The 23710-nt window shown below is 38.6% G+C and overlaps 1 protein-coding gene and 1 non-coding gene across 3 annotated transcripts in view; both read left to right on the forward strand.

Moving 5' to 3' along the window:
• The first annotated feature begins 899 nt into the window (after positions 1 to 899).
• On the forward strand, positions 900 to 1094 carry LOC123822349. The gene has a single exon (XR_006786314.1). It is a non-coding gene; the product is annotated as a U2 spliceosomal RNA (small nuclear RNA).
• Positions 1095 to 16897: 15803 nt separating this feature from the next.
• The window catches only part of SMAP1 (small ArfGAP 1), a 154583-nt gene continuing 147770 nt past the window's right edge, over positions 16898 to 23710 (forward strand). Inside the window, exon 1 of one of the 2 annotated variants that reach the window (XM_045843203.1) lies at positions 16898 to 17480. In XM_045843203.1, coding sequence (XP_045699159.1) covers positions 17363 to 17480 — 118 coding nt within the window. In that variant the 5' untranslated portion in view covers positions 16898 to 17362. The remainder of the gene's footprint in view (positions 17481 to 23710) is intronic. The other variant, XM_045843200.1, reaches the window with a different exon arrangement.

Raw genomic sequence — 23710 nt, forward strand, 5'->3', positions numbered from 1 at the left:
TTTTGAAAAGACAGAACAGGTGAGCAGCAAAGGTGGACTGGCTCAGAACATATGGGGGTGTATTGCTCTCTACAGTGTGTAACAGATACCTTAATTAAACACGTGAAATGAAGCTCTTTGTCAGAGGTCCAATTTTAGAATTATGGAGTGGTAAAGAAATACTCAGGGTAAGACTCGAGGTACTTAAATTACAGGGACCTCAGCAATTCACAGTTGTTGTGGCAAATGTGCTACTGCTTCTTGCTTTGGGAAAATTTGTCACTTCAAAAGCTGGTCCAAGAAGAGTAGAGAGAAATGGCTTAATTAAAAGGCAATTTTAACACATAACTCAGATTAATGGTTGGGAATGTCCTTTCCACATGTGATTCCAAAGGAAAGGAAGAAAGGGAATTCTGCTTTAATAAGGCAAATACCTCAGGTAGAACAGAGCCATCCTGGATGATTCCTGAAGGCCTCAACAAGGCGGGAACAGGAGCATGGGACAGGCATTCCCACACAATTCACAGGAGTACACTCACACGGAACCCTGTATCTCCAAAGATGAACTCAGCTTTTTCGCAGTAAAGAGGCATTAGTATGGCAAAAAGGTATTGCTTAATAATTTAGCACATGCATTAACCTAAGAAGGGTTTAAAAGTCACTTATTGGGAAAAAGCAACTTATTGTCAGCCCATTTTCAATTGAGAATTTTATTACCATTTTATGCTAAAGGTTATCATTTCTCTTTTTTGTTTTCTTTTATATTTAATATTTTGTGAAACAAATACATCATTGAATATTTAATTATTTTTCCCCTTTCTGAGTTTTCTCACTCCTCTGCCATTCCTTTTCCCTGGAATATGTAACAGTTTCATTAACCAGAAATTAAACAGGGGTTTTTTTAAAGTATTACTTGTCTGATTGCTTCTTGGCCTTTTGGCTAAGATCAAGTATAGTATCTGTTCTTATCAGGTTTTAAAAAAATATCACTTGTCTGATACAGGCTTATGATAGGAACTTGTGTTAAAAAGAAAGTGGGGACTGGATATTAGTGACCAATGAGCTTAATATGCACAACATAATCCCTCTTTCCTCTTTGCCAGAAGAGATGCTTTAAAACACACACACACACACACACACACACACACACACACACACACACACAAAATAAACTTGGGTTCCATACATGGAAATAAAATGCTTGGAGCACAGAAAAGTTGTAGTTCTGTTTTCTGCTGATCAAACCACAACTGAGATAAAGAGTTCAATTTAGAAAAACATAATATGGGAGAAATATGGAGGAGGGCCACCAGAACAGAAAGAATATGGAAACAGTCACATTCTTCCATGGGAGGAAGCACAGAAGGCATTTGGGAGGATTGGCCTGAGGAAGAGAACAAAAGAAGGAGATAGGAAAATAGTCTGAAAATAGACAAAGAGCCACTAGGTAAAAGAACTTGTGAATTTGTGTTATATTTATCCAAAGAACTAGGATTCTTATGCAGAAGTCAGAGGAAGTACATTAAGGGTTAAATTATTCAAAATTATGTTCTAGCAAATAGACCTACCTAAAAATCAATATGCTATCTTGGAAAGTAGCCATTTCCCCACCATTCAAGTAGAAAATAAATGGGCATCTATCAGGGACACTGTAGAGCAGCACTGTCCATGGAATTGTGTGCAGTGATGGAAAGGTCTTAGGTCTGTCCTGTCAAGATAGGTTGCCTTAAGTAGCTCAGTTGGTTAGAGCATTGCCCTGATATGCTGCCAAGGTTGCAGGTTTGACCCCTGGTCAGGGCACATGCAAGAATAAACCAATGAATGCGTAAATCAGAGAACAACAGATCAATCTCTCTCCCTCTCCCCCCTTTATCTCTCTAAAAGTCAATCAATAATTTTTTTAAAAAAGGTTGCCTTAGATATGAACCCACATTATGCTTTCACTCCAACAGAAGGGAAGGCAGAGAACACAGCATGGGTGCAGTTGAGTGAAGAGTTAGGGATGGTGATGGCATTTGGAAGTTCTCTTCAGATTGATTTTATTTTCTTAGTGAAATAAGAAACAAACCATCTGCTGAGAGCTGGAAGGGACAGACAGTTGTTGAAAGCACGAAGAAAGAGAACATGTGAAATAGTCACCTTGAAAAGTGAGACAGTGAGATTTTATGGAAGATTTTAGCTCCTGGATCACTGCCAGTCTCTCCAAAGTAGTTCTATAAAATGCAATGATTTCAGTATCCATGTAAGCAATCCTTCTAAAACTCTGGCCTCTCAGTTTCTTGCTCTCTGCTGTTCCAATGATCTTTCCCTCCAACCTATGTAACTTTTCTCCAATTAATATCCCACAAAATCCTAGACATTATCGTTTACATAAAATGGCCATTTTCCCATAATTTCAAATTCAATCACTTCACTTTTTTTGGCACTGTCTTCCAAGTTTCCAGCTTATTTCTTCTAGAGCCCAGAATCCAGCAATTCTTCACTCCATCCCTGCAGCCTTTTCACTATCCCTCATTCCACTCCATTTTAGTTGCCCCCACCTCTTATAGCTTAGATGCTTTGGTCAACCATAATCATGCTCTTGAATATAGCCTTGACTCCTTGTCCCCTGCCTATCCCTTCTCACTGCTCATGGATAGCACTCTAGCAAATTCTCCCATCTCTTGTGTTTTTTTTTTAAATTTTCTTTCTCTTCCTGACTTTTCTTTCTTTATACAATATATGCTATAATTTCTCCCATTAATAAAAACACCATTTTAAAGTAGATTTTATTGATTATGCTATTACAGTTGTCCTACTCTTTCCCTCTTTGCTAGTACCCCCTCAGCCCAGAAACCCCCCCCCCCCCACCCACCCATTCTCTCCAGCAATCCCCCTCTAGTTCATGTTCATGCATCATACATATAAGTTCTTTGGCTTCCCCATTTCCTATATTATTCTTAATACCCCCCTGTCTACTTTGTACCTACAAATTAGGGTTCATAATTCCTGCATCTTTCCCCCATTCTCCCTCTTCCCCCTCTCAGCTGATATCCCTCCAAATGATCTCCATATCTAAGAATCTGTTCCTGTTCTAGTTGTCTGCTTAGTTTGTTTTCATTTTTTAGATTCAGTTGTTGATAGTTAATGAGTTTGTCATTTTATTGTTCATGGTTTTGATCATTATCTTTTTCCTAAATAAGTTTCTAACATTTCCTGCAATAATGGTTTGGTGATTATGAATTCCTTTTACTTTTTACCTTACCTGGGAAACACTTTATTTGCCCTTCCATTCTAAATGAAAGCTTTGCTGGATAGAGTAATCTTGTTTGTAGGTTCTTGCGTCTTATCAATTTGAATACTTCTTGCCAGTCCCTTCTTGCCTGCAATATTTCTTTTGAGAAATCAGCTGATTAGTCTTACAGGAACTCCTCTGTAGGTAGCTCTCTCCTTTCCTCTTGCTGCTTTTAACATTCTCTCCTTATCTTTCTTCTTGGGCAACTTAATTATGATATGTCTTGGTGTGTTCCTCCTTGGGTCCAGCTTCTTTGGGACTCTCTGAGCTTCCTGGACTTCCTGGAAGTCTATTTCCTTTGCCAGAATGGGGAAGTTCTCCATTATTTGCTCCAAAAAGTTTTCAGTTTCTGGCTCTTCCTCTTCTCCCTCTGGCACCCCTATGATTTGGATATTGGAGCTTTTAAAGTTGTCCCATAGGTTCCTAATCCTCTACTCATTTTTTTTTAATTCTTGTTTTTTCATTCTGTTCTGGTTGCATATCTATTTCTTCCTTTTGTTCCAAATCATTGAATTGAGTCCCAGTTTCCTTCCCTTCACTGTTGGTTCCCTGTATATTTTCCTTTGTTTCACTTTGTATAGGCTTCACTTCTTCCTTCATTTTGCAACTGAGCTTAATCAGGTCTGTGAGCATCCTGATTACCAGTGTTTTGAACTCTGCATCTTATGGGTTGTCTATCTCCTCATCACTTACTTCTTTTTCTGGAGTTTTGATCTGCTCTTTCATTTGGGCCATATTTTTTTTTCTCGGCACACCAGTCTAGATGAATGTTTCTTTAGCTCCTTGGTTGTTGGACTTACATGCAGTTTGATTTTATGGCAGCTATGTTTGGTTTTTGTTTTTAAATTGGTTCTTATCCTTCTTTTGGTTGCAAGGAAGCAAAGCCTTTCTACCTACGTTTCCATCTTGACCAGAACCCTAATAAAATATTTTTAATAGAGAAAGCTTTATATTTTAGTACACTTAACTGCATTTTTCATGCTTTTTGAAATAAGTAGACCTGTATTTTCATTTTGTATTGAACACTGCAAATACTTAGCTGAACCAGAGTATGAGAATGAGCTGTTGAGGGAGTCCAGACCTGATATACTCAGGTTTCTTTTTCTCTTTTTTTTTCCCTTCTGGAAAGTTGGAAGCAAGAAGATGGGAGTGGGATTGGGGATTAAAGGAGGATGGGTTCCGAGTGGTGGCTCCATGGAGAGTTTTAAAGGTTTAAAATGTTATGTGGGAAATTAGTAAGGTAATGTAGCACTTTTTCTGAGGGATTTTAAATACTTTGAACACAATAATTTCCATAGGTTTTAAAAAATTATGACATATATAAGATTCACTTTTTGACCAATAATAAAGAAAAGTACATTTGGGAATTATCCTATTTCTATCAAAATATTTGCTGGGTTTAATATCATGTTGTGAAAAGCGAGATAACACTTAGCTTGACTTGATATGAAATAAATGATGTGCTAAGGCCTCAATTATATAGATGATAGAGAATAAATATAAAAGTATCATGTAACTAAAGCATTAATAGGCTCTATAGTCATTGAATTTAGTTTTGGTAAACTATAAAATATGAATTTTATTGTGAAAATGTATTTTGGGGAGTTGAGGGAAGGGCAAAAAAGGTGAAAGTTATTAAGAAACACAAATTTCCAGTTATTAAAATAGTTACAGGATATAAAGTATAAGATGGGAAATATAGTCAATAATATTATTATAACTATGTATGGTGTCAAATGGGTACTAGGCTATTGAGATGATAACTTATAAGGTATTTAAACAGAAATATGAAAAGATTCTCAACATCACTAGTTAAAAGGGAAATGCAAATCAAAACTGCAATGAGATGCCACCTCACACCTATTAAAATGGCTATGATCAACAAAACAAGAAATAACAAGTGTTGGAGAGGATGTAGAAAAAAAGGACCCTTCACACACTGCTGGTGGAAATGTAAGTTGGTGCAGCCACTATGGAAAACGGTATGGAGGTTCCTCAAAAAATTAAGAATAGGACTACCATGTGATCCAGCAATCCCTCTTCTGGGTATCTACCTCAAAAATGTGAAAACAGTTATTTGTAAAGGTATATGTACCCCTATGTTCATTGCAGCATTATTCACAATAGCCAAGACATGGAAATAACCTAAGTGTCCTTTAATGGATAATTGGATAAAGGAGACATTGTACATATAAACAATGCAATACTACTTAGCCCATAAGAAAAGATGAAATACTGCCATTTGTGACAACATGGATGGATCTTGAGAGTATCATGCTAAGTGAAATAAGTCAGACAGAAAAGCACAAGCACTATGATTTCACTCCTTTGTGAGCTATAAAACTGAAACTCAGAGATACAGACAGACAACAGTATGGTGGTTCCCAGAGGGAAGGAGGTGGGAGGTGGTAGAGGATAAATGGGGCCAAATATATGGTGATGGAAGAAGACTTGACTGTGGGTGGTGGGCACACAGTGCAATATACAGATTATGTACCACAGTAATGTATGCTTGACACCTCTAGGACCATATTAACCAATGTCACACTGATACATTTAATACAAATAAAAAGATAAGTGAAATTTATTAAAAATGAAATGAAATGAACAAAGGAAACAAACTCATAGATACAGACAAGAGAATTATGGGTACCAGAGGGGAAATGAGGGTGGGGGAAGAAGAAGGGGTAATGGGGGTCAAATATATGGTGACAGAGGAGACTAGACTTTGAATGGTGAGCACACAGTGATGTATACAAATGTTATAAAGTTGTACACCTGAAATTTATGTTATTAACTAATGTCATCCCAATAAAGTTTAATAAAAAGAAAGAAATATTTAATCACTATATTGTATACCTGAAAGAAATATAATGTTGTATGTGAACCATGCTTGAAAAATAATGTTTTAAACATATACTGTTGTTTATTTTTAAATGTGGACCATTTTGAGATGATAAAATTAGCATATGCTCTTTGTGAAAATTTGAAGTGTTTTTTACAAAGAGAAAATAATTGCTCATCACTCCTTTTATAGTCTACTACTGTTACCATTGTGACATATTTTCTTCCAGATTTTTTCTCAGCAAATGAGAATATAATTATGATAATATAGTTACATGTTATATAAATTCCACATATAACTCATTTTAATATTTATATGCTGGTCCATTATGTGACTCTGTCATACATGATATATCAATTTACTTATTGCTGGACATTTAGGTTGTTCCAACATTTTTGGAATTTTGTATAAACACATGCAGATTCCTCATTGAACTGATTTCCAGTTGAAATAGTTCTAAAATTAAATTTAATCATATTCAATTTCTCTGCCTATCTTCCCTTCTCCCCCTCTTTAATGTACAAAAACATGAGTCACTGACCTTATTTGTTTTTTTGTTTTTTTTTTTTTACTGACCTTATTTGAATCTTAGTATGCATTATACACACACACACACACGTCTGTCTGCCTATCATCTATCTATCTATCTATCTATCTATCTATCTATCTATCTATCTATCTTCTTGGAAGGTGAAAAAACACTAAGGCTAACCTCACAGGAAATTACCTTTATGAATTTATTGCCTGTTAAATGGCCTCGCAGTTGAAATGCCTGAGAATTTGTTAGCAGGAAGGAAAAGCAAAGGTTCAGTTTTTGCACAATCCTGAAATAATCATTGCTGGAGAGAGCTTGGGCCAGAAACAGGTGGAGGATCCCTGACAGATGTAATGAGCTGTTTTCTGTCACCTCTGAACTATTTAAATGTAAATAGGTTGCTTGGGAGCACATTTAGATTTTCTCAAATGACCACTATGGCTAGAAATGTTTCACTTGCCCTCTATTCAATTTAATCTAACCATTTACTGGCTGTTTCGAGATATTTGTTTTGTGAACAGGAGACTTGAAAGAGTTAACTGTATTTTGCAAATGCCTTACTTGTATTTGGGATTAATTTACTCCCATAGCAGGATCTGGCTTATTAGAGCTTCAGATATTTCTAAAGAAAATTCTATGTTAGATGCATCACTGAAATGTTTGCTGTCTCCCCAGGAGTGCACATGAGAATAGCTTGGTGGAGTAAACTTATTTTTGTCTTTTTATTGCCATGAGTTTTCTACAAAACAGCTGGTCTTTTCTGAAGTGAGGTTAACCAACCATTTACAAGATTTGAGAAGGGTCTAATTAGTACTACAGGTTGATTGCAGAATATATACATTTTTATTTAAAAAATCACATACCAAGAAGCATTTGTTTGGTAGCTTGCTTGTAAAATTACTTGTCACTAACCACAGTGTTAACAGTGTGGCTATCACATAAGAACAAAGCCTGTAATTCTTTATCACTGTTTGAAATTGGGCTCATTGTAGTTGTTGGCACTCAACTACCTGATTTTACAGTTTTATAGGTTTAGGCAAGAGAAAACAGAAACTCTGACTTCTTGTTTTCACAGATATGCCTTTGTTAATTTTTCAACATAGAGGCCATGACTAAAGTCCCTTTGCAGGCCTTTCCTTCATGGGTTGAACACTGACAGGATATAGCATGCGAGTCTTGCAGTTGAAGGAACAAGGACTATGAGGTGTCCTCCCAAGCTCCTTGCCCCCATCCTGACCTTGGGGAGGAGACTCCTTCCATCCTATCAGGACTGAGACAATCCTTACCTCCAAAAGAACAGGAGACAACTTTTTCAGGGTTGAGTTTCCTAGCTTTGAATCTCACTATTCTCTAGGTAGAGTAAGTCCTTGAATTAACTAGTCTAGATCAGTAATTTTCAACCTTTAAAAAAAATCTCACGTCACACATAAATTACTAAGATTCTGTCGCACAGCAAAAAATTGCTTTTTTCCCCGATCTCACACAAAAAAATTAGGTGTAATTTTGATTCATTGACACTGTTGCACTGGCTGTTGTCATTTTTTAAATTTGACCGTAAGGAAAAAGAGGTCAGTGCCTGTGACTCAATAGTCAGATACTGCGTGTTTTAAAAATTCTTGCAGCGCACCAGTGGGCCTCTTGCGGCACACCGGTTGAAAATCACTAGTCTAGATTAACTATTGATCTTCTCTTACTCCCCTCCCGCTAAATTAAGTCCTCTGATTAACTAGGAATTTCTAAAGAAGCAGGATCTCTCTTTCCTCCTTACATGCTTGTAAAATCTCCCCTCACACTGCCTTTTCCATTCCCCACACTCCTTGTCTGGTTATTTTTACCTCTCATTGCAGTTTTAGTTTAGAGGTCAGCTTCTCTGACCACACCTTGTTCAACTAAAAAACATAAACAAAGAAAAGAACCCAAACTATAATAGCAAAAATAACAAATTTAGAGCCTGTACACTGTTTTCCCATGGCACGCTGGACTTAAGCTTTAAACAGCATCTTACTAGAATCACCCATTTATTGGGGAGGCAGTGTCTTCCCAGTAACATTCTTAGGAACACTGTTTTGTTCATCCTATTTGCCATTACGTTAAAGAGGTATAAAATGCAGTTCAAAGGAATTTGCAATCCAGTTGTGAGAAAAAGTTGTTTTTATGTAAAGCCAACAGTATATACACACACACATACACAAGTTCAAAACTGTTTGGTGTAATTATTAGATCAATAGGAATTTATAGACAGAACTGATCCATGAGGGCAGGAACAATCTAAGGGGGCTTTTTGGGGAAATTGAGATTAGAATTGGACAAATGTTGCTGTTGCTGTAGGATTAGGAAAGGGAGTTATTTCTTTTTTCTTTTTTAAAAACAGATTTTAGAGAGAAAGCAGGGGAGAGGGAGAGAGAGAGATACTGATTTGTTGTTCTACTTATTTATGTATTGATTGATTGATTTCTTGTATGTGTCATCATCAGGGATGATGCTCTAACCAGCTGAGCTACCTGGCCAGAGTAGGTTATTTCTTTTTATTATTGATTTGCAGGAGTTCTTTACATATTCCCTAAACAAATATTTTGTATTCATAATCTTTTAAAAATACTTTCTCAAAATCTATAGCTTGCCTTTTCATTTTCTTTTTTTATATATTTTCTATATTTTATATTTCCATCCCCCCCCACTTTTTTGAGGTGTTATCGACACATAATGTTATATAAGTTTAAGATATATGATGCCTTCTCATTTTCTTAATGTTGTATTTTGAAGAGTAAAATTTTTTAATTTTAATAAAGTCTAATTTTCAATTTTTTCTTTTTTGGTCAGTGCATCTGCTGCCTATCCTATATTTTAAAGCATATATAAGGTTTTTTTTAAAACAATTTAAGAAAAACCTATGCCTAGTTCCTTTCCCCTTTCTCCTAATATGATGCTACTTTTAGCTTAAAATTACTAAGATGATGTGCACTGTTGCAGTAAAAAGGTAAAGAATTGAGAATGGCAGAAAATCCCATATGTAAAATGTCTCATCTCAGCAAGGTTTCCAAACTTCAAAGTCCTAGAAGAAAAGGAATAGATACCTTTAAAGACTAGGAAAGGAAGCAATGCTCTTTGAGAACATGCCCCCTTGACTACCATCAAATGGTACGTGCTCATTATAAAAAAATTTGGTGCTGTATGTAAATAAGTTTTAGTTTGACTTTTTAGTATCTAACAGACAAAAGAAGGATACATTGAAGGACTTAGTGGGGTTAGTCAAAGAATCTAAGGGAATACCAAAGAGCTAGTCCTCGGAAGGGGCGGGAACTAGAGCAGCTGCGAGGATCAAGGGAACAGGATCCAATACCTGAATAGACGTCACAGGAAAGAAGGATCTCCAGCTATTTCTGTCTTTGTGTTACTCCTCTCAAGTTCAACTTGCATGAGGAAAGTACCTAAGTGGCCTAATTTAGTCACGTGGCCAAAGGAAGTACAGGGACGGACCTTGGTTGGGAGGGTTGAGAGTTCCTCCTTCAAAACTGGATTCAGTAGAGGAAAACTAGGGCACTGCTGCTGAAGGAGGGATGATTCTGGGAAGGTAAACACAATGCATGTCCACTACACCTTTAAAAAGGCAGAACATACATCTTTCAACTTGTGTTTAAGTCTCCTCATTAAACAGGATGAAATTACCTTTACTCACTTATGTTTAGGTCTTCCCTCAAGTAACTGGGCTTGGTTGAGTTAAATTATGTTACTGCCAAAAAGGCCAAATTAGTGGAAGTAGAGTGCCCCTGGTTAGAACCAGGTTAATTTTTTTGTTGTTGTTACTGTTTTAAATCTTGATATTGAGTGTATATTTTTAATTAGAATTTTTCTTTCTAAATTGAGATGCAGAAACTTTGGGAAATCTACTATGAAGTAGGGAAAATGGATAACAATAAATAAAATATAACTTGACCAAGTTCAGAAGTGAGTTAGCAGTGATATAAATGGAGGTTTTGTGCATTTGATTCCCTTTCTAAAAATTGCTTAAAAGTTATGCTTCCTAATTTTGCTTGCAGAAACTATATGTTTTCACATATGAGATCCTATGTTTAATTTTATTTTTTCATTCCTTCATTCCACAAATATTGGGTTGGCCAAAAAGTCTGTTATACTTTTTCTATAAAATAAAAGAAACTTTTTTTTTCACTTTCATCAATAACTTTATTGATTTGGATATTCTGAGTATGTTGGCTATCTCTCACTATTGGATTTTAGTGGATGAAGGCTAGGGGTGCTGCTAAACATCTTCCATGCCTAAGACACCCCCACAGTAAAGAATCATTTGGTCAAAATGTCAATAGTACCAAGAAACTTCACAAACTTTCGACATGTTCGATCAGCCACAGCACCTTCTACATACACTGCACGAATCTTTTTTTTTGTGCTTCAGTTACATTTTTACCTTTCTTGAAATGATAAAGCATAATTTATACACCAAAAATCTTGCTTTTTCTTCCATCTTCAGTATTAAAATGGCTGCATAAAAATTCACCAATTTTGATTTTTTAAAATGCATGCTGATATGACAACTGTTACAATACAGTCTAACACAATTGTTTTTGAATGAAGTTAAAAACAACTTATTACTACTAGAACCATTGTACAGAAAAAACCTAACAGACTATTTGGCCAACCCAGTATTTATTAAGGGTTTGCCGTGTGCATTAGCGGTGGGGGCTCTGGAAATCTCAGACAAGGAGATAGTGTGGGAACCTGATGTATGAATATAGACAATGAACCATTATAGAAATGAAAGATGGACTATGATTGTTTTGTTCACTGATTTTTATCTCTAGTACCTAACACAGTATCAAAAACATAGAAGGGACTAAAAAATATATTGTTGAGATGAATACATGAATGGAGGAAGAGTCAGTGTTCCTGTGAAAAGACTGGTGGGTTGGGAGTGTAGAGAATAACGGGAAGGGGCAGGTTCAGGAAATTTGTCTTAGAGTTGTTTATTTCTGCTTCAACAAAATGCTTAAAAGAATAAAGCCTAGAGTTGCCAAAGCCTAAACTTGAGAACTGGCTACCCCTCTGGGGTTCCATCAGGCATGTGCCTTCAGATACACATATGTGTTGGCCATTCTGTCTCCAATAAAGGATTGTAGGAGTTGAATGTACTCTTCTGGATCCTTGTATCAGGTATTTTTGTGACTGAGGACACTAGTTGCCCATATGACCCCTAAAAATAGTGTTTCTGCACTAGAAATATGAGGCTACAGAATTTGGAAATCATGTTTTCCTACATTAAGCAGTATAATGTTAGCTATTGTAGAATACATCCTTGCTCAATACTGCATATTTAGAAATAAGTAACTCCTGAAGGGGAGAGGGAAAGAAGTATGTGGAAGTCACACATCTGCACCAGTGACCCCACTCAGTCCACACTGAGGAGAGCCCACTGGTATCTAAGCAAAGATCAAAAGAATGATTACCATTCCCAATGAGCAGTTTTTAGGAACCACAAATGCACTAACATTCCCTGATGTAACTTTCAAAAACAAAACAAAAATAAAATCGAAGACTTTCCTGGGCTTCCTCTCTTTTTGGTGTGTGGGCTGTCTGTGTACATATCTCCATGTTTGTGTTCCTTGTGCCTCAAAACACGTGGCCCCTCTCTAATTCTTGTCATTGCTGGATCTAACCTGTCCTACGGTTTTCCATCCCAGGCAGTAGCACGGCTCATGAGAACAGCAGAACCTTTAAGGCCCAAAACACCTAACCTCAAATACCAGTTATGCTATTTAATATCTAGGCTGCTTTCAACAAAGCACTCATCTCTGAGCCGATTTCCATGCTGTTCAGTGAGATTTCCATTTCTTTTTCTATGTACATGTTAGGGTTACATTTCTGGTTTCCTTGATATTAGGACATGTAATGCACTTGTTTGGGCAGTGGATTGAGCAGACATGTGTCATTCTTGAGGAGAAGCCTGTAAGAGACTCAACTTGTTGCCTTTTCCCTGAAACACAACACAGACCTTGTCACTCTGGTCCCTGAGAAAAGGAAACATGGAACAGAATCCTTACCAACCCCAGGAACATTTAGTATGACCAAGAATTAAACTTCTGTTACCTGAAGTCATCAAGATTTGGGGGTTGTTACTCAACGTGAGTTAGCCCATTCTGGCTGATGTTTCCTAATACAAATAATGAGTATAATATGGTTTACCTCAAAGAGCTGGTATGTATTATTAACTCACAGTAGATTGAAAAGCAGTGGCTCTTTTGACTGCTACCCATGTTCTCACAGTTGTCCATACCTCCTGCTCTCATCAGACATCCACCTCCACACACACACGGTCACTCTTGTCGCTTTCACTCCACCCACCTTTTTCTTTATGTCCCCACTCCTCCACTTTTCCTTTTTCTTTGTCCTCTGTGGTATTCCAGCTTCATTCTGGTATAACTCTCTAAACCTGTTTCTCATCTTTTTCTTCCAACTGGAAACAGAATTTGAGTTGAAAGGACCATTACTTCTCTAAAAATCTGTGGAAACAGATCTTTGACCTCATTCCCCACCCTTCAAGCATCTCTGAAGACGCTTTGACATCTGGGCCTCATCTGAAGTTACTACTTCCCTCTGAGAGATAGGTACTCTAGGTCACTAGGTTCCCTTCTTTAGCTGTTATCATCCATTTCCTAAGGACACCAAATCACCTCTGGCCTCAAAGGAACCTGTAGTCATTTAGCTGCTCTGGCTTTACCCTCTTGCACTTATTTTGGACACTTCCCTTACCTTACATTCCACAGTTAACCCTAGCAGTGCTTCTTACTGGTACACTTACCCTTTATTCATTTGTTTCTTTGCTTCTTTATTCCTTTCTTCCTTTATTCTCCCCCAACCCTGCCTCCAAATCATCCCCATCCTTCCCTCAACATTCTACTGAAATACCATATAATTGCAGTCCCTGAGAAGCCTCACTAGATGATTTCACTTTTCGTGTTTCTGGGCTACAGGCCAGTTGTAAAGGAAAACAATGAACCCCCGACTACATGCTGTATATGTTGAGTAGAACTGAAATAACTAATTTTTCTGGAGGAGTTGGCATCAGTATTCGCCTGTACTCAGAAACTGCTCCTCCCATGGCTTCTGGTTCTCTTCCTGGACATACTTCACCTCTCTTTTCAGTGGTGCACCTTTCTCTGTCCATTCCTCATTTAGCTGGCAGTTCCTAGAGTTTTGTGCTTGGGATTCTTCTCTTTTTAGTCTATATGCTTTCTCTAGAGGAGAATCACCTACCCAATGGCTTCTATGGCCATTTAAATGTAGATGACTCCCAAGAGACTTTCACCAGCACTTTTTCCTTAGAAATAGACAATGTCCTATTAGTCAAACAGAACTGCATGTCCTATGAACACCTTAAACTTAACAGGACCTCAAACACCTTTTCTCCTCTCACCCCAAACCTGTACTGTCCCTTCTATTCTTATTTGGATTAATGGCATCACCATTTACCTGTCTCCTAACTTAGAAATCTTGATGTTATTCTCACCTCCTTTAACTCAACCCCCCACATACAGTCAGCTGCCAAATCTTGCTGCTTCTAATTTTAAAACATCATTTGATTCTGTCTCCCAAACTGTATGCTACTGGCTTAAAATAGGCCTTCAGTATATCTTATTTGGACTTTTATTACAATAGCACTGTTTGTAATCTGTTTCCCTGACATTTTCCCTTCATCCATGTTCTCCAGCCTGCCACTATGGTTTCAGAAAACAAAGCTAATCAGGTCTTTTCTCTGTGTAAAAGCTTCTGCTGGCTCTCTATACCTGGGATTAAAATTCAAAATATGCAGTTTGGTGACAAAGTTCTTAACCTCCTGGCGCCACTCTACCTCTCCACTTTGTTTCCCTTCCTACCTTCCTTTTCTCCATGCACATTCTATGCTCTTGTTGCTTCATATCCTCACTACTTCCAGCACATCACTGCATATTTTCAGAAGTCCATACAATTTTTTTCAAGGTATTCCTTGTCTTTCTCTCTCACTTGAAAAATTCCTATACCTGCTAAAAGAAGTTTAAGTAGCACAAACTCAATGAAGCCTGCCCTGATTTTTCCAGGCTACTTACGTTCTGTTCCTTTTGCTCCCAGGGCACTTTATTTTTTAATTAAATTTATTGTGGTGACATTAGTTAATAACATTAAGTTTTAAGTGTACACTTTCATAATACATCATCTATTACATTGTGTGCTTAGCACTCAAAGTCTGTTGTCCTTCTCTCACCATATATTCAACCCCTAGTGTACTTGTTATGTGCTCTAGACTATACAGTGTGGCTGTTAATTTTTCTGTTGACATGTTTGTATTTCTACTAGACTGTAAGATATGTAAGGTTCTGATTATCAGAGAACTGATGAGCAAGTATTTGGTAAATATTGATGAATGAATGAAATGTTATTTTCCTCCCAAGATGGTTTTGGTATCAGTATCTTCTATTCTGCTCTTCCTGTTACATCCTTAATAAATAATCAACTTAAATTTATATTTTAACAGCCTCTAGGTTGACAATCTAGAGCAGCAATGTTCAATAATACATCCACTAACCATATGTGGCTATTGAGCACTCCAAGTGCAACTAGCTGAAGTTAAAATTAGCTGTAAATGTCAAATACACACTGGACTTTGAAGACAATATGAAAACAAGGTAAAATATTTCACAGTAATTTTCTATATTACTCACATGTTGAAATGATATCTTAGATATACTGGATTAAATACAACATGCTATTAATCTCACCTGCTTCGTTTTAATTTTTACATGTGGCTACTAGAAAAAGTTCAAGTACATATGTGGTGTGCCCGTATGTCTATTAGACATTGCTGCGATCCTTCAGTCCATCGTGTAGTCATTTCTTGGTGGTAAGACTGTCTTCTGTTTTTTCTCAGTTCTTGCATCACTAAGCAGAATTTTATGGGGGAAAACACTCAAAAACAGTGTTTGTTAACTAGTTACTGCTGGACTAACTTTCCCAAAAGATTCTCTTTTTTTTCCATGCTATTATTCTAGTTGAAGAATCCACAGGTTTTCTATTGTCAACTGCATCAAAGCCAGATTGCTTTGTCTGGTTCCCCAAGTCTTCTTTAATCTTGTTGTCGCTCTTGACTTATTTAGCCTTTCACTTGGGTTAAGTAGTACCCATGTCCTTTAGCCACTTTTCCAAGCTACTTGAAGTCTTTGTGCTTTCTGTGTGCTGCTATTGCTCCATAACTCCCTCCATAGGTCCCCACCTATATCAAGCTGGTTTTCAGGATGTGGCTTAAAAGTTCTACCTCCCACATGGTATTTTTTTGTTTATTGGAATTCACTCTGGTATCCACCTAGTTATTATTTGTCAGAACGATGCAGTTTAAGCCATAATTTAATTACCCAGCATCTTCACTGCCACTACAATTCAATTCAATTTAATTCCTCATTTTTGAGACTCTGTGTCAAAAAATAGGGCTAGGTGAGCAGGAGGGTCATTTTATGTAGGGCCTAGGCTAGAAATTGGCCATATAAAAAGTATGAGACACAGGTCCTTGCTCATTGTCTTTATTAGCATCTTCTCCACCACAGGAAAAGGCCATGCTTATTCTACTTGCATAAACCCTATATTAGAAATTGCTAGTAAGACACATGCCAAAACATTCAAATTGCCTCACTCAGGGTTCAAATCCCATGATCCCAGAGTGGGGCACTCTGGGGCTTAATCAAAAGTGTCTTCTTTCCCTAGTTTTCTTTTTCATGAATTCAAATTCACTGTTTATACACCTTCTTGTTAAAGTGATACTGCTCAGTATTTGGGAACTTGAGCACACCTGCTCCATAAGGAAAGCCTTCCTGCCAGATGTTTTACACTCTGCAGTCAGACTACTTTGGATTTGAATCACAACTCCTCCAATGAGTAGATGTGTAATCTGGGCAAGTTACTAAACTATATGCTTCATTTTCCTAGCTGTATAACGAGGATAATATTACAGGGTTGTGACTAGGCTTAAATGAGTTAATCGTTCATGGCACAGAGTAATTTATGAAGTTTAGAATTAAATGCATGTCACTAGAAAAGATTGTTTTACTTTATTCTACACATGTCTCTAGCTTCTAGCCTGGTGTCTGTTTAAAAAGTGCAGGTGAATAAACGTCGAATGAATAAACAAATCCACCCAGTCACTTTTATTTCTGCATTTCCAATGCTGGGCCAGAAAAGGCAAAGTCAAGAAAGCCAGTGAAAGTCGCCTCTCAGTAAAAGATCTTCCCTTACCGGGTTTATCCAAGGCCCTCAACGACAGTCCCACTTCAAAGGTAGCGAAGCCCACAGCGGGCAGCGCAAGATACTTCTCCGAATTCACCTTGAGCTAAGGGCTTTGAGCAAAAACAGTGGGCTGGCTGGCTTCCCGGGAAGCTCAGCGCATGCGCAGCGCGCCAGGCGTCTGGGTTCCTTCCTGCGGTACCACCCGGAAGCCACGGCCACGGCCCTTCCCCCTCTCTCCCGTCTCGCCGGCTTCGCGGTGCGTGCGGGGCCGGCCCGGCGAGGAGGCGGGACACGTCGGCGCTGCCACCACCTCCGCCGCCGCTCCTCCAGTTCCAGCTGCTGCCGCCGTCGCTTCCCGAGGCTGGGTCTGCCCGTGGTCCCAGCGGCTCCAGGTGCGTTTACCCAGCCCGGCTCCTGCCCGCACCCGCCGCTGCTGTAGCTGTCCCGGGCTTTCCACCCCGCTGCCGAGATGGCGACGCGTTCCTGCCGGGAGAAGGCTCAGAAGCTGAACGAACAGCACCAGCTCATCCTGTCCAAGCTGCTGAGGGAGGAGGACAACAAGTACTGCGCCGACTGCGAGGCCAAAGGTAGCGCGGTCGTCGCCGCCCCTGGTCCGGCCTCCTGCAGCCGGTGACCTTCCCGTCGCCCCGGAGCCCGAGCGGACGCCGCGGCTGTGCCGGGTCGGCCCCAGTCCTGACGGGGAGGGGGGGGGGCGCTGGGCTCAAATGGACCCTTACCTCCGCCCGAAGCGGCGGTGAGGTCAGGCCCACGGGCGCTGTCCCTGGCCCCAGCCTTTTCCCTTTCCGGCCCCGAGGTTGAACCGGTGCCCGCATCGTGAAGCTCGGACCCGGTATGGGGCCGTGGCCGGGGCGAGTCTGAGAGGGTGAAATCGAGCGCCGGCCTGGGCAGTGCTTGAAGTTAAAGGGATGCCCTTCTCCCGCCGTAGCTCACAGGTGCCTCCGTGGGTGGGGCCACCCGTAAGTCTCCGTCCGCGCCTCAACCTTCCGCGGTAACTTCACCCTGCACCTTGGGGCTCTGATGCTCAGCATGCCAGGTGGCTCTCTACCTGCCTGCTCACCCAACAGCTTTATATACGGCTTTTGCTTCTGCTTCTTGAGAAAGAGTATGGTGGTCCATTTTGGTGGGTTGTAGTTTTACTGAAGAAAACAACTAGGGAGGAGTCTTTATTAGTAATATTTTTTAGTCTGGTTATTAGCCAGAATGAAAAGGAATTTCATTATACGAGTCTCTTGGACAGTGCGCTTATGTTCCTGAAGATTTTAATAATTAGATTGCCTCTGACCAGCTAGTTTGGGTGATTATATGGACGCAGGTTTGTGTTTGTGTACCCCATGAATGTTCAAGGTACATTTTAAAAATCCAGAGATGAAAAAAACTAATTTTAGTTTGTTCAGTTGGAGGGCTTTTGGCCTCAGCCTTTGGAAGAGATACTCTTTTTAGCCAACATGTTTTGGATATCTGATTTATATTTAATATCTTATAACTAAGCTCACCGGAGCAGTGTTTCAGCTATTTAAATGTGGTGAGGAAGAGATCTTGCTTCTTTGTAAATTGGTTTACTTGTTTATTCTGTGAGAAAACGGGTAGTTCTCCAAAACAGGAGTTAGTCAGTCTTTGGGAATGCCAGTTAAGATTTCTGTTATTATTTGACCCTGAAGCTTTACCGTTCTTCCACAATACTGTATAAATGAGTTACATTTCAGTAGGCTGATGTTTGATTAGACAAAGCCACACAGCATCAGCAAGTTACTTCACAACCATAAGGGGTACTGGATTACCCGTTAGGTGAAGGGAAGGAGGGAGAAAGAAAGGGAGAGAAACATCAGTGTGTGGTAGCCTTTTGCACTCCCTTCTCTGGGTACCTGGCCCGCAACCCAGGCACGTGCCCTGACTGGGAATCAAACCAGCGACCATTTGATTTGCAGGCCGGCACTCAGTCCACTTGAGCCACACTAGCAAGGGGCAATTTATAGTTTTTTTCTTTTTTTTTTAAGATTTTATTTATTTATTTTTAGAGAGGGAAGGGAGGGAGACCGAGAGAGAGACAGACAGACAGACAGACATCAATGTGCAGTTGCTGGGGGTCATGGCCTGCAACCCAGGCATGTACCCTGACTGGGAATCGAACCTGCAACACTTTGGTTTGCAGCCTGCGCTCAATCCACTGAGCTATGCCAGCCAGGGCTAAGTTATAGGTTTTTAAGGCCATCATTTACCACATGTTAACATTTTCATTAACTTTTTTTGAGGTGGGGGAGGAGAATCATGTACTTCTCAAATTATTGGGTTGACCAAAAAGTTTGTTACTTTTTTTCATAAAATAAAAGACACATTTTTCATTTTCACCAGTAACTTTATTGATATGGATGTTTTGAGTATGTCGGCTGTCTCCAGCTATTGACTTCTAATGGGTAGAGCCCAGGGATGCTGCTAACCATCTTCCATTGCGTAAGACAACCCCCACAGCATAGAATTATTTGGCCAATATGTCAGTGGTACCAAGAAACTTCACAAACCACTTTTGATATGTTCGATCAGTCACAGCACCTTCTCCATATACTGCACAAGTCTTTTTTTGCATTTCAGTTGCATTTTTACCTTTCTTGAAATAATAAAGTACAGTATGCCGAAAATGTTGCATATCGTGTTCCATCTTCAGTATTAAAATGGCTTCACAAAAAATTAACCAATTTTGATAAGTTTTTAAATGCACACTGATATGACAGCTGCCACAATACAGTCTTACAAAACAGTTTGGAATGACGTTAAAGAAAACTGAGCACTTACTGGAGTCATCATATGGAAAAAATGTAACGGACTTTTTGGCCAACTCAATAGGACAAAAGTTTTATTTCCTTTGACCTAAGGGATAGGGAGCATTAGTTTTGCTTACTGTTTGCATTTGTCATTGAGGTCAATAAAATATATATTGAATAAATGTCTTTTTTATTTTATTTTTGTTTGATCTTTTGTTTGTGGGTTTATTTTTGAGAAGGGAAGTGGGAGAGAATATTATTGGGAGTTCAAAGGTGCAGTGTGAAATGTGAAGGGCACAAACTCCATAGCCGTGATTTAGAAAGATCATTATTTTTTTTGTTGTTGCTGCTAAATCTAGAATAATTTTAAAATGATCTTCTAAAGTATTTCACTGTTTTATTGTAATCTTTCCAGAGGGAAAAATCACAGTTAAGGATACTTAACTGGTTTAACTAGACTTGATTTCATGGTTGTGATAATCAAAAAGTTTGACATGATTGGACAACTAATGTAATTAAATGTATTTTGTAAAGTTTTTGAGTCATTGGTTGAACCCATTTATGAGCTTTTTTGGTAGCATTCTTGGCTTGTTACTTGCTTTTGGAGTTATTACTGTATTTGCCAGACAACATAGTAAATGGAGGTAGTGAGATTTAGATTAAAGGTACTTTTAAAAGACAAGTTTAGGGTCATAGTCTACAGCTCAGTTATTGTAAAGAGATTTCATACTGTATATATGTATATTGGTGCTTTCTTCACTGTCTAGTAAACTCTACACCAAGCTTTTCATGAATTTTGGAGCTATTTCCTAGTTACCTCAACTTTCTTTCAAAGAATGCTTTTTCCATTGCTGTTCGAGAAGATGTGCCCAAAATCGGAAGTTTAGGGCTAGAGATGACTGTATTCTGTTGACTTAAAATAGTTGGCAGAGGTATGTCAATTGGATTTTGACATTTTCTACTGAGTCACCGGTGCATGTTTCCTGAATTGACAGTATTTAGAAAGGAATGAAGGAGACAAGGATGACATAGGTGCCAGTTTCCTCTTACTGATACTCTTACCAAATTTGTTAAGCAACTGGAGAATAAGAATAGGTAGATGGAGAGCTCACTTTCTCTCCCTGGCCTCATTCATGATTCTGTTGGTTATTAGTTGGTGGCACTTTGTGGAGCAGTGAGGAGTTAGAGCCCCTTGCCAACGTACTGTTTAGTTTGTGGTATTTAAACTTTCATCCATAGTAATACTAGGTTTGATTCCAGATATGTATAAGTTGGCATGAAAATGTGTCTCTTGTGCAATGTTTTGGGGTAGTCAGAATCGAGGGTTTGAACCCTAGAGATAATTTTTATTTTATGCGTCTTGTGTTGAGATGTTAGGCTCCTTGCCCATATCACTCTTTCTTCATTCCACATGTCTTGACCAGAGAGGAAGCTGCTAAGCACTGTATTGGCTTGTGGGGCTAGAAAAATTTGTAAGACCTAAAGGAGTTTGTTTAGTGGGGAGTGGCATTTTTGCAAATGAATTGTTCTAAAACAGTGTGCTAAGTGTTACTTATAATAATGGTTGTAAGAAGTACCTTCCTTTCCACTTATTTTGGGCTGCTGTCTCCTTTGCATTTTGACTTGTTTATAGGTTGTCTTCACAGTTCTTAAAATGCTGCCTCAAGGCCTTTGTACATGTTGTTCCTTGTGTCTAGGAAACTGTCTAATAATTTTTGCCTGATTAGTTTTACCTATCTTTCAGTTTCTGCTTAAATGTCCCTTTAGGGGAAATGATTCTCTCTGGTCCCCCCAGATTAGGTTAGGCTTCCATTTATACATGGAAACACACCCTGAATCTTTTATTACACTTACCATAATTGTAATTAAACATTTTCGGATATTTATTGGGTAATCTATATCCTGTTGCATTACATCCGTAAGGGAGGAGACCTTGTCTGTCTTGTTTTGGCTTATATCCCCAGCTCCTCCACACAGTGTGTGACATGAGGTAGGTAAATATAACTCAGCAAATATCTTTTGAATGAATGAATGTGATGGAGCACAGAACCAGGGGTAGGCAGCAGAATATATGGAAAAGAGTGTACATAAGGGCATGTGGAGTGACTTCTCTGGGGAAGAACCACAGGAGTCTTGTTTGGGCTAGGTTCTGGAGGTGGAGTGAGATTTCACCAGATGGTGAAGGAATTAAAGGACATAGCCCACAAAGTACAAGTATACAAAATAACATAGGAGATTTTCATGTTGCCCTTTCTTTTGTAAGTTTTCTTTAAGCATGGTCAGATTTCAGGGTGGCAGGTCAGAGGAAGTATGGCGAGAGATTGTAGGCAGGTCACCTAGTTATAACAGTAGCCCAAGCAAAAGTATAAGTGGTCTTGAACTCTGTGTCAGTGTGCCGTGAATCAATATAGGGCAGGAAGCAGAACCACTGTAGTCGTTTTAAGGAATGGGATACTTCAAACATCATTGGAATGTCTGGAGGAGCACTAGTTGGGGAGCCACCACTGGACTTCTTTCCAGATCATATGATATTGCCATTGCTACCAATACTTCCACAGCTGTGGCTGATACCCATGAAACTCGTAAGCTGATGAGAGAACCTGGACTATGGTTATTGCAGCTGTTCAATGTCTATTAGACATTTTTGTCAGTTGCCTTTGCTGTAGGAAGATGGTATTTGCCACATCTGGGTCTTCCACATGCAAAAAATTTGCAGATGTGTGTACAACACCTTGCCTTCCAGGGACCCTTTCACTTTCTGACCTCTTCAGATACAGTAGTAGAAATGTTAAATGGACGTTGAAAGACCCAATACCAGAATCTACTACAGGCAGTGAGGATGGAGATAATTCTTAAAGTGTTTGGTATTTAAGACTTCTTATATGAACCTATTTTAAAGTAATTCATACTAAAAAGTTCACCTTGAGGAACTGGTGTTTATGATGATGTTGATGCTTGTAGAACAAATTCATGTAAACCTAGATCTGTGATTATAATTTATCTAAAGACATTTGACAATGTAAAAGTACCCTCACAGTGCTAAACTTCAGTCTAATTGGTCTTTTGTTCTGGTAAGATTATGCAGAGAGCCCTGGTGTCAGAACTGGGATGGAATCTCAGGTCTTTCTTTGATTCATTACTTTAAAACTTGTCCTGTATGTTGTCTTCCTCCTTTTTTTCTCTTTCAGTTCTTTGTCTTTCTTTAAAGATTAAAATATTCTTTTATTGATTTATCTTAATGATTGATTTCATTAATTAAGGAAATGTATATCTCCTTCATTCTTGCTGTTAAAATATATACAACCCTTATTGACCTATGAGAATCTGAACCCACGCTGTCTTTAAGGCAAAGTCAAATATTTGACATTCTAATCATGTACTTTATAAACTCAAGTGTTTTCCTGCTGCTTGCTGCTGCAGCGGCTGCTGCTGCTGCTGCTACTACAACTACTAGTCTTTTCAGTGGATGAAATCAAGTCATTTTCCCTTCCATTTCTCAATAGAAGATCAAGGAAACTTGGAGGCCATATTGTTTGTTGTAATTATCAAAAATGTCAACCAACTGATGTACATTCTGACCACTGAAAAGGTGGTTTAACAGACATTTAATTTTTTTTGGCAAATCGGTATTTTCTAAAATTAGATATCAGGTCAGATACTGTTGTGTGTGCTAAAAAGTTTTGGGAAATAGTCCACAGACTAGTTAGGGCTCTCAATAGACATGAAACAATGATCAATGAAATTCTAATCTGTGTGTAGACTGTAGATTCATTAAGTTTAGTGATGATAGAACTTAGTGTGACTTGGAGAAGGTAGAACTTAAGGTTGGAAGTAAAAAACACCCAACTAATAATATTACATATATACATATAAGTTATATTGTGCTTTCTTCTTGCCAGGCACTGTTACACACACTTTACATATATTAATTAATTTAATCCTCAAAATAACCTTTTGAGGTAGGTAATATTATCATATCTTATAAACAAGTAAACTGACACACAGAGAACTTAAGTAACCTTCCCCAGGTTATACAGCAA

Source organism: Phyllostomus hastatus, unplaced genomic scaffold (genome assembly GCF_019186645.2).
Source record: "Phyllostomus hastatus isolate PE091 unplaced genomic scaffold, TTU_PhHast_1.1 phas_contig_40, whole genome shotgun sequence".
Taxonomy (NCBI): Eukaryota; Metazoa; Chordata; class Mammalia; order Chiroptera; family Phyllostomidae; genus Phyllostomus; species Phyllostomus hastatus.